This window comes from Delphinapterus leucas, chromosome 1 (assembly GCF_059928025.1).
Source record: "Delphinapterus leucas isolate spDelLeu-1000000601 "Yukka" chromosome 1, BTC_Dleu_Yukka2, whole genome shotgun sequence".
Classification (NCBI taxonomy): Eukaryota; Metazoa; Chordata; class Mammalia; order Artiodactyla; family Monodontidae; genus Delphinapterus; species Delphinapterus leucas.
In genome coordinates, this window is record NC_143129.1 from 137530475 (window position 1) to 137545667 (window position 15193).

The 15193-nt window shown below is 40.2% G+C and overlaps 1 protein-coding gene across 19 annotated transcripts in view; it reads right to left on the reverse strand.

Annotated features, from left to right (window-relative positions):
* Window positions 1-2170: 2170 nt before the first annotated feature.
* PATJ (PATJ crumbs cell polarity complex component) overlaps window positions 2171-15193 on the reverse strand; it is a 353800-nt gene continuing 340777 nt past the window's right edge. For 17 of the 19 annotated variants that reach the window (XM_022575833.2, XM_089921641.1, XM_089921673.1 and 14 more), the window contains 3 exons: window positions 11421-11527; window positions 8082-8205; window positions 2171-4156 (listed from right to left, as the gene is read on the reverse strand). In XM_022575833.2, the coding sequence (XP_022431541.2) occupies window positions 4010-4156; window positions 8082-8205; window positions 11421-11527 (378 nt within the window). In that variant the 3' untranslated portion in view covers window positions 2171-4009. The remainder of the gene's footprint in view (window positions 4157-8081; window positions 8206-11420; window positions 11528-15193) is intronic. The other 2 variants (XM_089921732.1, XM_089921685.1) reach the window with 1 other exon arrangement.

Consider the following 15193-nt stretch of genomic DNA (forward strand, 5'->3'; position numbering starts at 1 on the left):
CGAGAGGGAACTCTTCAAGGAAAGAATCACCTGGAGTTCAGACAGGGCTGTGGATGGTTTCCACCTGTCAGGGTGGAAAGACCTCATGATATACACGCATTGGATAGAAATTTCAGAATACCTTAACAGTGGGACAAAATTAGCTCTAAAGGCTGCATTAGATCTGCCCTAGGAAAGCCTGAGAACAAGAGTTGAAAGGATCAAACTGATTATGAGTTAACATAACTGCATGCCAGAACCGTCCGCTACCATTTAAAGGAATACAATGGAATCCATCACCCAACAACGTAAATTTTACAATGCTTGCATCCAATAAAAAATTATCAGACATGCGAAGCCAAAAGATAAGACCCATCCATAATCAGGAAAGAAAATTCAATCAACAGAACACTCTAGGAATAGCAAAGATGGAATACTATAGTAGAAAAGGATCTTAACTACTATAGTCTTAAAATATATTCACGTATATAAAGCAGGGGCAAAGTATAGCCTGTGGGCCAAAGTTGGCTCACTGCCTGTGTGTGTAAATAAAGCTTTATTAGAACACAGCCAGCTTGTTAATTTATGTTTTGCCTACCGCTGCTTGCATGCTACAATGGCAAAGTTGAGTACTTATGACGAAGATTACAAAGGCCTGAAAAGCCTAAAATATGTATTATCTGGTTCTTCACATCAAAAGTTTGTTAACCTCTGATGTAAAGGAAAACATGGCCATGAGGAGGGAAATGGAAGATATTTTAAAAAGACCCAAATAAAACATCTAAAGATGGGACATACAGAATTTGAAAAGTACACTGGATGAAATTAACATGAAGGTGAATGTGACCTAGTCCCTGTTTTCAAAGAAGCGTCTCATCTGGTGGGGGCGGGGGGGGGGGCTGACTTCTTTGACAGTGGATGGGTGTGAAGAAGGGAAGAAAGGGAGTGTGGTTGGGTTAATAAAACAACAGTTTACAATTCCAAATTCCTGGAACGTACCAGGTTAAAACTGCTTGCCGAGGGTTGATGGTAATTGAAGTGCCTTGCCTGGTTCCGGAGGTGGGCAGCAGGCGTATGGAGTTGGTATTACTCCCCATCCAGCTATATCCCAGTGGCATGGCTGACAATGGAAGCCTTGGTTTCAGCTTTTTGATAACACAAACTCTAGTTACACAAGCTCACAGCATTTTAATCAGTTACACACTTTGTTATCTGACTTGGGGCAACAATTCAGAGCTAAGCCACTCTCGGAAATATTTTCTTTTTAAAGGTCATTACTGATTGAAACCACTAATCTCCAGCATGTGTCTAATTTCAGACCATCTCCATAAATGGGATAAGAGGTTTATTGTTAATATTTATTTATGTAGTACTTACTATGATCCAGGCACTAGACTAAGAGTTCTACTTGGATTTTATTCATTATAGTGCTTTGAACTCTCCTGTTCCCCCTTTCTGATTGAAGAAACTAAATAACTTGGACAAGGTCACATGGCTACTACATCAAGATTCAAACTCAGGCAGTGTGATGCCAAGACTCACCTTCTGGACTGCTATACGGCCTCCTTTGAAAAGCGTCTCTTCTAATGCCTGACAACACAGCAGCAATTAATATGAGACAGCTATTAATGGATCCTAGATATTAATAGGATACTAGACTTTGTGAAAAGTTGATTCTTTTTCTATTAGGGAACAAAATAGCTGATGAAAACACAAAACAAGATGCAGAAATTAAACTTTTTCATATATAATAAAACTCCATTTGCTCCTTGGTAACTACATTTATTTAGAATTTTTGGAAATATCTTATACATACAAACTTTCAGCAGTTTTATCTTTCCTGGTTTACTTCCCTCTCATGCTAACTCTAATAAATGGTATCATTACTATACTTAAATGGCCCAAATGATGAGGCTAAAACAATATATGTGGCTATGAGAGAACTACTCCTTTCACAATTTCCCATCTTCATATCCTCTTAGCTTGGTAAGTTCTGATGCAAAAAAAAAAATGTTTTTGGGAAGGCACTTATTTACTAGTCATGCAAGCAGAGACAGAACCAGTTATGAGAAGCAATAGTTATATCAATTTACTGCAGCAAGGAGTATAAAGCACCACAATTCCTTTATCAAGAGACTTGTTGTAGCATGTCCTAAAAAGATAATGTGTAAAGAAACAAAACAATGATATGTTACTTCAAAATGTGTATTTAATGGCCATTCCATCAAAATCAAGCAGAATCACATTTCAAAAGTATATATATATAACATATGTATGTATTTTTTTTTAAGGTGCATTTTCAAGTTTTATTTGGGCTTTATTTCTTCTTGGCTGCTTGAGGTGTTCTTGCAGATACAATTAACAGAGAACGTTCTGAGGCTGATAGGTTCTCATGCATTGAAAAATAATTTCTAACAACACTGCGTATCTCAGGATACATCAGACATTTCAAAAGCCATGTGTAAATTCAGAAAACTTAATACCAGTAATGAAAGACATTTTCAACATGAAATTTAGGCACTCTACACTTTGAAATAGCCATAAAATATTCCAACAAGAGTTAATGCACTTTGTGATTACATCTACTGAAAGATAGTTCTCAATTAAAATCTATACTTATTAAATAACATTTTAAATTGGAGCCCATTACATTTTGATAATTATTGTGAACCATTTGCAGCACTGTGTTTTAGTTAAATAATGCCACACTACTTCTATTACCCATTCTGGTACTCATCTTTTGTGGTGCATTTTTTCACAGAAGAGCCTATAACATTCATTGATAAGCATCACCCCCCCACCCCTTTTCCTGCTAATACCTGAATAAGAAGGCCCCTAACCAACTTTAAAGGTATTCTTTTATTTTTTGCTGTAGTTGCTTTCTTAGCATGAACACTTCAGCAAACGGGAGGCTGCCTGGAGACCAGGAAACAATCTCCAGGGAGCCATCACTGATTCCTAGGCTCAGTCCACTTGTTCAGTCACTCTGTGGCTAAGTGCGCTGCTCCATCTACGTTCCTACACTGTGTGCTGCTCGACGGACAGGCACGGAGCCAAGCGGAGGGATACTCAAATTTGTCACTCCACTTTGCACAATGCCAAGGCCGTCCAGACCTTGGCTGTCTTTAGTAAAAACTTGCTGACCTCTGTAGTGTGGTTCTGGGGCTTCCACCTCCTCGTCTGAAGCCTGAGGTGTGGGAATGATGCCTGCCTACTGAAATGCTGTTAACTCCAGATGAACTTCCCAGACTTGAGCATAACTTAGCATTGTTAGAATTCAGAACATGGATGCTAATTGTTCTTGCTGAGAAGAAGGTGCATTTTCTCAGTAGTATGCACTTACGTAGCTAAGAAAACAATTAGAAAGCCATTCAGAATTTTTAGATTACAGTCTGCAAATTGACTCATCATAATCACCGATGACTAACTTATGAAGATCTACCCAGAGAAATGAATTTGAGGCTTATTTGATGATAAGTCGTACAGAAAAGAGCACGGTAATTTCCCACAGGAGAATCTGGTATTTCATCATGGGCATCACTGCTAAGTTAATTACACTGCTAATGTTTTCTGGTGTATCTGAAGAGACAATTAGCATACGTAAATCATGAGTGAGATGACAAGTTGCTTAACATTTGTTTCTGTTCATCGGATGCGATCTGGTTGCTGCTTAGCCTCCATGAGTCGGGACGGGGAGAGAAGGACATAAGGAATGAGAGGTTGTTAACTTCCATTTCAGCAAATATAATCAGAACCACTTACTACTAGTTGATAAACATTGATGTTAAATGCAAAATGCATAAGACTCAGCTGTTAGAAATTAACCTCACCAAGAGGTGAGAGAATCTGGGAAACATTAGATTGTCAACTTGGGAAATTCACGTGAAACCTAGGCCATCTCTCCCAAGCAGAGAGGTTGAGATGGTAAGAATGAAGGTGGGTTTTAGTTGAGGCTGCTTTTCATCCTCAGAACTTTGTCTTCCTATGGATATTCTACAACCACATCTATCTTGTGATCAGGACCCAAGGCTCAGGACAGCACAGTTAAGACTACAGTTCCTCTCTGGTGTTTTAGAATGGCCACAGCTTCCTCATGTGTCACACCTTCCAGAGTCTCACCATTAACAGCTAAAATCTGATCACCTCGCTTCAATCGGCCGTCATCTGCAGCTGCTCCCTGCAAACAAGAAACATTCCAGTTTAATCTAGGATGATGCAATTAATATTAATATTATGGTGTGCATATTAAAAGAAAAACTTTTAAAACTACCAATTAAAGTTATTTCTAGGTAATATTTTTAAATTAAGAAAACTAAGAAAAATGTAGGATATGTTATTTGAATAATGGTTGAATAGTAATCATAATTATGCATTGTTTACATAACATACTAGTAGAAATGTCCTGACGTTCACATTTCTTTTAATACCAGTAGGACCTTATTTCAATATTCAGTACTGAATGGAATTTGAATGTCATATCATGTCACATTCATGAATATGTAGCATACAAAGGCAGAACTGAATCTGGTATTAGTTTTATCCTCTAAATGGGTGAATTTTATGGTATGTGAACATATCTCAATAAAGCTGTTCTATATACATATATATATAAATATAAAAATACACAGAAGTGGAGCATTTCTAAAATTTTGTAATATATTCAATAGCTTCAACTTTACCTTTGATCCATCTAAATAGGTTTCTAAATGACTACTTTCATTACATATTCAGTCATGCATGGCTCTTCAGAATGGCACAAAGCAAGTGAAACTTGGGCTTTTCTTCCTTCTAAAGCTGAGTATCAAAAACGCCATGATATTACTAGAAATACTTTGGACGAGTAAGGAAATAAAAGACCTAGAAAATGATTCACAGGAAGCTTTCTCCATCTGTTGGAGTAATTGTGAGAACTCCTGGAAAAGTTAGTGCCAAAAGAGTCCTCTAAATGATGTGGAACTACTGGGGAAATTAACCAAGGCCCGTGGGCACCTGGTCGCTGATGGCCTCCTGCAGAAGCCCAGCTAAGAGGCACTAACACTCCAGAGACCTGTGTCCTACAGCATGGAGGTCCTGAGGTGGTGGGTGAATTATCTAGAATTTCAAAGCCGTGAAAAGGATGGAATTCCTGTAAAAAGATGTAATAAAGAATATTCAAAACCAGGACTATACTGGGGGGAAAATACCAAGATTAAATAATTTGCAGCTTTATTCAAAATTTTCTTTGCTTTTAAGAAAGTGTGTTAACTGCACCGAAGGCAGGATTAAACACGTAGTGCTAATGGATAAATCTAACTTGATTTTAATAAATTTTACATGCTGAGATTTAAGGGTTTCAGTTAACCTCAGATACCTGTGTAATTAGTTCTTTAAAGAGCACATTAAGCTCTTCAAGTTTTCATTTTCACTAATGCAAAAAAGGTCGATTTTTCGGCTTTCTAGGATGTGTACACTATTTCAGGTATTGCCGTGCTTACCTGATAATTACACTGACCTGAATCTCCTCTCCTACGTTATTAATGTGGCATCTGTAGACTAAACAAGGGAAGGAAGAAATAAATGGCTCACAGACAGACCTCCATCTAGCTTGGAAACGTGGCCTTACCCACTTGCTGTGTCCTAGTTTGGTCACTTCGCCTTCCCTACGCTGTTATATAGGCTCTATTATCTATCTTTCGCCCTGTTCCAAGGATTAAGTGTACGGCACATGGTATTTACTCAATCATGGCGGTAGTATAATAAAATGAAACGAATGATGATCAAACTCATGTTTTCAGATTTCACAGGCTCCAAAAAACTGCTCCCTCAATTTTCAGGGCTGTCGAAGTCTTTAGGCCAATCACTTGTTGGCTTATGGTAAAATTCGGCTGCTGAAGGGACTAAGATCTAAAGTTGGCTTTGATTCTGAAGTTTCCAACCAAACACCTGAAAGAAAATGGAAGGCCCTGCCGGCCAGTTAATCAGACGGATTAAGCCTCGCAAATCCTACACACCCTAAGTGTCTGTGATGCTTCCTGCTTCTGGAGGGGAAGAAAAGACCTGGATGGGCCACAATAATTTCTTAGTTGAGCAAGAGAACTGTTAAAAGGTGCTTAGGACACCAAAAAGGTCACGTAATAAGCCACACCCTGTGTCCAGCCTGTGGACATCTGAGGTCCAGAAACCTGAATCAGAGATAAACATTTTAAAGAATGTATGTTCAGTGTTTAAAATAAAAAAAGGAAAACATATAGCTGTAGTTCCTAGATCAAAACTCCTACGGGGGGAATCTTTAGCTTAGTGGGGGCTCACTTTGCAGCCATTCCACTGTCATTATCTCCATAGCTGGCTCTTTTAAATGCAAAGTATAACAATCCTCCCAAAGAATCATTATCACAGCTACTTATGGTGTTATCCTAGGAAAAGGAGGGTTTGTAGGTGGTTTATCCACCTTGGGAATTATCAGACTGGGGCAGCACTGTCATCCAGAACGTTTCTGATCTGCCTTTCCTTTCCCTGTTCATCCATCGTCAGGTCAACAGATGTGTGTATGGGAATAACATGCCCCCTTGACAGGCATCCTAGCAAGATGGAAACAGGTGTGTAAATCTGTAGCTGCTTGGGCTTCCCTGGTGGCGCAGTGGTTGAGAGTCCACCTGCCGATGCAGGGGAAACGGGTTCGTGCCCCGGTCCGGGAAGATCCCACATGCCATGGAGCAGCTGGGCCCGTGAGCCATGGCCGCTGAGCCTGCGCGTCTGGAGCCTGTGCTCCGCGACGGGAGAGGCCACAACAGTGGGAAGCCCGCGTACCGCAAAAAAAAAAAAAATCTGTAGCTGCCTAATGTGTTCCAAAAGCAAACGCCAAACAACTTGAGGCTTATGTCAGGTCACGGTTATACCCAATTAACAGGTGATAACTTCTGCATAGGTAAAAGCAAACTTGTATATAGTGTATAGTACGGCCTTCTGGAAAGAGAAAGAATCTGTCTTATTTCTTCTGTGGAAGGCCTTTATTTCTTTAGGAAAATAAAGCACTAGGAGGCAATTGGATCAATTAATAAACAAATGATTGTGATAAAAGCAATGAAGAATAAAGTTGTAGTATCAAAACTAAATACTTTCAGAGATCTTAAAAGTTTATAACAAATTTAAATTCCAACTTGAATAATGAAATTAAAAACTTATCTAAGAGCTATCTAGTGGCAGCAGTAGAAACCTACACTATGACCTGTGTATTAAGTAGGATGAATTGGACTACTTAATTCTTGAAAGATACCGTTATCCACCCTTTTTTTTTTCTTTTTATAAATTTATTTATTTAATTTTTGGCTGCGTTGGGTCTTCGTTGCTGTGCGTGGGCTTTCCTCTAGTTGCGGTGAGCAGGGGCTACTCTTCGTTGTGGTGCACAGGCTTCTCATTGCAGTGGCTTCTCTTGTTGTGGAGCATAGGCTCTAGGTGCACGGGCTTCAGTGGTTGTGGCACGCGGGCTTAGTTGCACTGCAGCATGTGGGATCTTCCCATACCAGGGCTCGAACCCATGTCCCCTGCATTGATTGGCAGGCGGATTCTTAACCACTGCGCTGCCAGGGAAGTCCCCTGTTATCCAGTCTTAGTCTAACTCACTGGGTTAATCCTGCAAGTACTTGGCAGACTATTGGAAGAGAGAAACCACCTTCAGCTAAAGCATCCTGAGGTTGGGCAGCCATTAATGCTGCACTGATCCCAGGCTTGTACAAAGCTTTATGCCATGGCCCTCTGCAATATCTTAAAGTAGAAAGCTAAATCTTTGTTCTCGCAAGAACAATACTTCCAAGGCCAAAGAGCTCTTGCAAAGAGCATGCCATATTCCTTACACTGGTTGTTGAAAGAAGACACTCTTTAAAACCTGTTAGCATCTACTTTTGTAAAAGGGTCTAAAGAATATTACACTTCTTGTGACTCCACTTTTATAAAAGAACACTTCTTGCACTAGTGTGGTGTGGGAATTTCCTGTAAGATGAAAATGAAACAAGCATACATGCACACATTCAGGTATCACCCAAAGTAAAGCAAAGCAAAACACACAAAAAAATCTCACCTAAGTTTTATTTAAAAAAAAAAAAGTACAGTAAAAAGGAAAAAAATACCTTTGCAAATATAGTCTTGACATAAATTGGCAGGTCTCCATGGGGACTTCCATAACCCCCTACAATACTAAACCCCAATCCTTCAGAGCCTTTCTCCAAAGTAATAATCTTAGGTGGAGGTGTTCTGAAAACACAATGCACGCTGTTTAATTCAAGAATAGATATTGAGAGGGAATTTCATTTTAATGGAAGAACACAGATTTGAGAGAGACTTTCATACTGCGAAATGATGATGGTCAGTTTATCAAATCAAACTGCCAGAAAGCAATATAGAAACTTATTTTTGAATTTCCTATATCATGCCAATATTTTTGATGTTTTAGAGGTTTCTCTTTCATAAAACCCACTGTTTTTTAACTGAAAATAAAGTCATGATGCTGAAGTTGTCAAAGCACTCTTTTTTTTGCTTAGTTTTTAACTTTTTAACTTACTGTCTAAAGCTGAATGGAACTGTCTTTACATCTTTGAAGAACATGCATGGAGATGGAGAGGCGGGGTATCACCTGAGCTTGGTGTACACCGCAGCCCACAGGTGGACCTCTGAACAGAACAGGTGACGGCAGCCCTAGAGCTCAGTAATGGCTGCTGTTATTCTGCCTGAATATCCTCGCTGCACCTGATCCCCACTTCCACTGAGTGTGGGAACTCATTCTTCAAAACCCACCTCCAATCTCCAATGCGATGCTTTCCTGACTCCCTTGGAAGCATTCACCCCCACCTTCTCTGTGCTCCCTTTGTTCTTGGTCCAGATTTCCATACAGCACTTGTCATACTGTATCATGATTTCTTAACCATCTTTCTCCTCTACCAGGTTATCAACTCCTTAAGCCTCCGCCCTCTGGGCATTCCCAGCACCAAGCGCTGTGCCTATCACACCCTCAGAATCACGACTACGTAAATGAGAACTGAAATCCAGGAGAGAAGAGAGAAACCAAGGTGAAGCAAAATGGATAAAGACAATTTGTTTCAAATGTATAATTTAGATTTTCAAAGCTTTGTCCAGTGTGGAAGTCATCTCTCTCAGAAACAACATGGGTAAAAATTAAATTACACGTGTGGGCTCAAGGAGTTAAAGCTAAGCTTAACTAACGCCAATTTCTTATTCCCATACGTGGTTGTCCAAATGGTAAAGACCTAAAGGAACTCTGGTACCTGGGCCCTGTCATCTTATCAGCAGGAGGTTCATATGCGTATCGTGGCAGGGCCACTTGTTTTGCGGCAGCATGCACATCCGAGAGGCAGAGCCACCTGATATAAATGCAGCCATTCGTGTACTCAGAGAAATTTGCAAAACGGATATGAGCAACCTTTGAATATGCTGTTCTGTCTGACTAGAATATTCTTCCCTCTCCTCCTCCTCGATTTTGCCTGGCTTATTTTAAGCTTGATTTTCAGCTGCTTCCCACTGATACCAGTTGTTTGCTATGCACTTGCTGGTTGTTTACAGCAGGCATCCATAGTAATTGCTGAATGTCTATACCGTATATATTATTACCTCTTTTAAATGCCACTCCTGGTTTTTCCAATTATTTAAAAACTCAGGTTAAGCATTAGTGCCTCCAAGTACCCTCCCTAGCTGAGTTATGCCTCTCTTCCATGGCTTCACAGGACTTTGTGCTTACTTCTCTCTCTCACTGAACTAAGCTCTCCAACACTTACTAACTCTTTTATAAACATGGATTTATGGGTCTGTTTTTCCAATCCTCTGGCAGTTCTATGAGGACTGGGGCAATGCCTTCACCTACGTTTCTAAGTTTGAGTCCTCAGGACCCAGCACATGTAGTGTCTAGCCTTAGGAAGGCACTCAGTAAATACCTGCTGAAATAATGAAGTATTATCCCCTGTGGCTGAATGGTAATGACGTCATGAATAAGGCTCTACGCCTCACCACTCTGTGGCCTTATAAGCGCTCTCAGTAATAGGCCACTGGCGAGACAGGAACTTGATTCATGTCTCCTCTTTCAAACACAGCCAGCCCTATTTCCGAGGATACTGAAATGGGAACCTAGATGTCCAAGGGCATTGTTTTAGAGCTAGCCCCTGGGGGCCACCAAATCATTAGAGACCTTCATAATTGTACCTATTCACAATTAGAGTCTGTTTTCTCCTGGAGAGGGAGGAATGCAGCTTCACTCCTCCACTGGCAGCATTAGATGGAGTTTACCTCCATTTATCTCACACTTCCAGTTAGTTTTAATTTACTTTCACTTAGAAGACTAGTAAAAAAAAAAAACACGAAAACTCCAAATGTTAACAGTGGTCAGATTATAAGTGATTTTTAAATTCTTTTATCCTAGTAGTTCCCAACCTGCCAGGAGCTGTGGAATCATAGCAAAGGACCCAAGATCACAGGGCATCCCAGTAGTTCCATGGACATGTTAAAGGATGCTAAGTGTATATACTATTCTTCATATAAGGGTCCTGATTTCTTTTTTTTTTTTAAATAAATGGCCATTCTAGCCTGAAAATGTTATACTTTCATGTATTTGTCACATTTTAATAGCAAGTGTTCATTACTTTCATAATGAGGAAAAAGTAAAATGAGCCTAGTTTAATATTCTTTCCTCAAGAAAGACAAACTCAAAGCTGTCATTTAAGTTAATGAACAATCAGGAAAAACTTGGGAATGGCTGTGACCATCAGATTCTTCCAATAAAGGGTTCGGATCAGCCAACAAACATTTATTGAGCACCAGCTAGTGACCAGGCACTGGTAGAGTTGAGACGAATAACTTTGGGCAGCATTTCTCAAAGTGTGGGTCCTCGGCCTATCTGCAGCAACACTGTCCTGGAGAACTCACCCTAGACCACCTACTCAGAATCTCTGAGAATGGGCCAGAGGAATTAGCATATTTAAATATGCTGCTTGAGTTATTCTTATGGACATTCTCGTTTGAGAAACACTACTTGAATGAGCAACTTTAACTGCAGTGACAGGTTTTAGTAAAAAATGCCAGCAAGTATGACGAGAAGATTTAACCTCAGAACAAGATTTTAGCTTAGAAAACTGAGGAAACCTGGTTCCTTGCGTAATGAAGGGCGCATCTGGGCTATAAATCTGAGGATTCTGAGGGGAGAGGGCACAGGCACCAGTTCCAGTGGCCAGGTGCGGTGTGTGCAGGCCCTGTGGTAAGAGTCTGTGAAGAACTCACGTGGTGGAGCAAAGCCTTGTGAGAAGTAGGGCAACCCTGTTGCTTTCTTGGAGATTCCCTAGGAGTCAGAAAGGGTAACGTGTACTCTCCCATTCCTCTCCTTTGGGGAGCACACTCCACAATCTGGAAAAGGTCTCACTGAGCTTTGCCCACACACATAAGAGGCACTCTGCATCTAGAATACTTACTCTGTGTCCTCCGGATGGTGCTTGGCAGCGGGTGAACCAAGGGGGTAGCCCGTAGACATGTTCTCAAGCTGAGTTGCCATGCCACTTATATTGGTATCTGCCACAACCTGGGTGGGGGAGCGGGGGGCAGTCAGAACAAGACAATCCATTATAAGTCAGGGAAGAAGTAGAGAAACCATACTCTATCCAATGGTCAGTTCTCAGTCTTATTTAATATATCTACAGAATTTGACACAATGGATTATTCTTTCTCAAACGATTTTCTTCATTTGGCTTCTATGACACTACACTTTACTAGTTTCCTTTCCACCTTCTGGCCATTTTTTTCATAGCTCCCCAAACTCTATCAGAGTGCCACAGGGCTCACTCCTGGAGCTTCTTATCTTTCCATCTCAACATCCCCTTAGTTATCTCACCTCATACTCCTTTATGAATTTAAATATCATCTATGTAATGATAATTCCCGAATCTGTCTCTCCAGCACCACCTCTTACTTAACTCCAGACCTACACACCCAATCACCAATTTGACATCCCTAATGGGGTGCCCAGCAGGTATCTCAAATCTAACCTGTCCAGCACTGAGCCACTCCGCCACCCCTCCTCTGCTCCCTGGCCTTCCTCATCTCAGGTAATGCAACTTCATTCTTCCAGTCTCAGCAAACACCTTGGTGTCATCCTTGAGGACTCTTCCTTTCACAACCCACTTTCAATCCTCAAAAAATTCAACTGGTCTTTCTATAAAATCATCTCTTTTTCTCTCTCTCTCTCTTTTTTTTTTTCTATTCTTTGGCCGTGCCACGTGGCATGTAGGATCTTAGTTCCCCAACCAGGGATCAAAACCATGCCCCCAGCAGTGGAAGCCAGGTGTCTTAACCACTGGACCTCCAGGGAAGTCTCTATAAAATCATCTCTTGCTTGGAGTTTTACAAAAGCCTCCTTACTCATCTCCCTGCTTCAGCCCCTCCCCCACTCAGTCTATAGCAGCTAGAATGTTCCTGTTAAAATACAGAAGATTATTTCAGTTATCTGCTTAAAACCATCCAAGGGAAATCTGGAGCCCCCTGGATCACATGCTGAAGTTCTTAGATGGTCTATAAGGTCATCTGTAGGTGATCTGTCCAGTTATGTCTCCACTTTCGTCTCCAAACATTCTCCCCTGTGTTCACCCTGCTCCAGCCATGCTGGCCCCTGGCTGTTCCTCTAACATGCCGGAGACATCTCCACCTTGGCGCTTTGTGAGTGCTGTGCATTCTGCCTGGAATGTTCTGCCCGCAGCTCCTTCACTTCCCTCAGGTCTTTACTCTGAAGTCACTGTCCTTGGCCACCCTAACCAAAAGTCCCACACCAGCACCCCAGCCCAACATTTTATATTGCTTACAAAGAAACAACAGGCCCCTAGCACAAAAACAGATGCACAGATCACTGGAACAGAATAAAGAAACCAGAAATAAACCCACACACTTATGGTCAATTAATCTATGACAAAGGAGGCAAAAATATGCAATGGGGAAGAGTCAGTGTCTTCAATAAGTGATGCTGTGAAAACTGGACAAGAACATGTAAAAGAATGAAAGTAGAACATTTTTTTCACACCCCACATACAAAAATAAACTCAGAATGAATTAAAGACCTAAATGCAAGACTGGAAACCATAAAACTCCTAGAGGAAAACATAAGCAGTAAACTCATTGACATAAGTCTTAGCAATATTTTTTTGAATCTGTCTCCTCAGGCAAGGGAAACAAAAAGCAAAAATAAACAAATGGGAAGTAATTAAAAAGTTTTTGCACAGTGAAGGAAACCATCAACAAAATAAAAAAAAACAACCTACTGAATGAGATATCACCTCACACCTGTCAGGCTGGCTATTGTTAAAAAGACCACAAATAATAAACTGGTAAGGATGTGGAGAAAAGGGAACCCTAGTACACTGCTGGCTGGAATGCAAATTGGTGCAGCTGTAATGGAAAACAGTACAGAACAACACAAGTGTCCATCAACAGATGAATGGATAAAGAAGGTGTGGTGGCTATATACAGTGGAATATTACTCAGCCATAAAAAGAAATTTGCCGTTTGCAAGAACATGGATGGAACTGGAGGGAATTATGCTGAGTGGAGTAAGCAGACAGAGAAAAAACAAATACTGTATGTTTTCACTTACATGCGGAATCTAAAAAATAAAGTAAATGAATGGATATAACAAAACAGAAGCAGACTCAAAGATACAGAGAACAAACTAGTGGTTATCAGTGGGGAGAGGGAAGTGGGAAGGGGCAAGATAGGGGAAGGGGATTAAGAAGCACACTCTACTGGGTACAAAATAAATAAAATACAAGGATGTAATGTACAGCACAGGGAATATAGCTAATATTATATAATAACTTTAAATGGAGTATAATCCATAAAATATTGAAGTACTATGTTGTACACCTGAAACTAATATAACATTGTAAATCAACTATACTTTAATTAAAAGATTAATTAAGAAAAAAAAGAAAAGAAACAGGCCCAAAATAGTCATGTATGCTAAGCCCTACTAGGAATTAACACCTAACCTAACTGCAGTTTCAGCCCCTCCTTGGAGTGGAATTTTAAAACAATCAGTCTGGAATTTCCTCATCAACACCAGTGAGGGGATCTGCTTGATAAGACCCCCTGCCTTCCCAGGAAGAGAAGGTGACCTTGCCTGAAATAATCCACTTTTTAACTTCCTTGTCCCACCCTCCGTCTCCCTATAAAAGCCTTCTATATTGTATAGATCCTTGGAGTTCCATTCTACTTGTTAAATGGGATGCTGCCCAATTCATGAATCATTGGATAAAGCCAAATAGATCTTCAAACTCACTCAGCTGCATTTTGTTTAACAACATCTTCCTTCTCCGCTTTATATTTCCTTCTTACTACCATTACTATCTAATTAATTATATATCTTGCCTTATTTATTGTCTTACCACTTCATATTAGAATGTGAGGGCATGAAGTTTGTCTGTTTTATTCAATACTGTATGCCCCTTATGTAGAACATGTCTAGCATATAGTAGGTGTTCAATTAATATTTGGTGAATGAAAGAAAGACTATCTCTTACTTCCTATGATTTGCCTTTTAGAGGGTCCCAAACAAAAGTATAGAACAACCAACATTTAAACATTCGCTTATATTTCTATTCTGCAAAAACATTCCAAAGAATTAAGCAGAAATATGGTATAGCTCTGACAGAATGAAGATCTGAAGTTCAGTTTTTGCCACTTAAATGATACTGTGGCTTGAGTTTCAGTTTCTTCATCTGTTAAAGAGGAATCATAAATAGCTTGCCTTGTCTGCTTATCCTGGAGTTGTCTTCCACCTCCACTAGTTATCAGAGATTCTTTCTCAAGAACTCCTGGTCTTCCCCTGCTTCTGATTAACAGTTCTTCCAGATAAGAGCCCTCAAGTACAGAGTGAAGGGACTTAGCTTGACAACAATGCAAGACCTTGATTTGATTGCAGTTTCAGAATAAGCCAACAGAGGGCATGACTACCTAAATAGTTAAGCTTAGTTGCATCTATTAATAGAGTATTTAGACAAGGAAAGCCACAGGCTGGCCCTGGCCCCAGCCCCGGCTGGATCAGAACACATTTTGGGTGAAGCATCCTATTCTGGGGGAAAACTTTTCTATCTATAAGTTTTAGGATCTTCTGGAAATACTATAATATAAAGAATGAACAAATTGGGGGAATATTTAGGATAAACAACAAAAAAGAAAATGACAGACTCTCCTCTGCACTTAC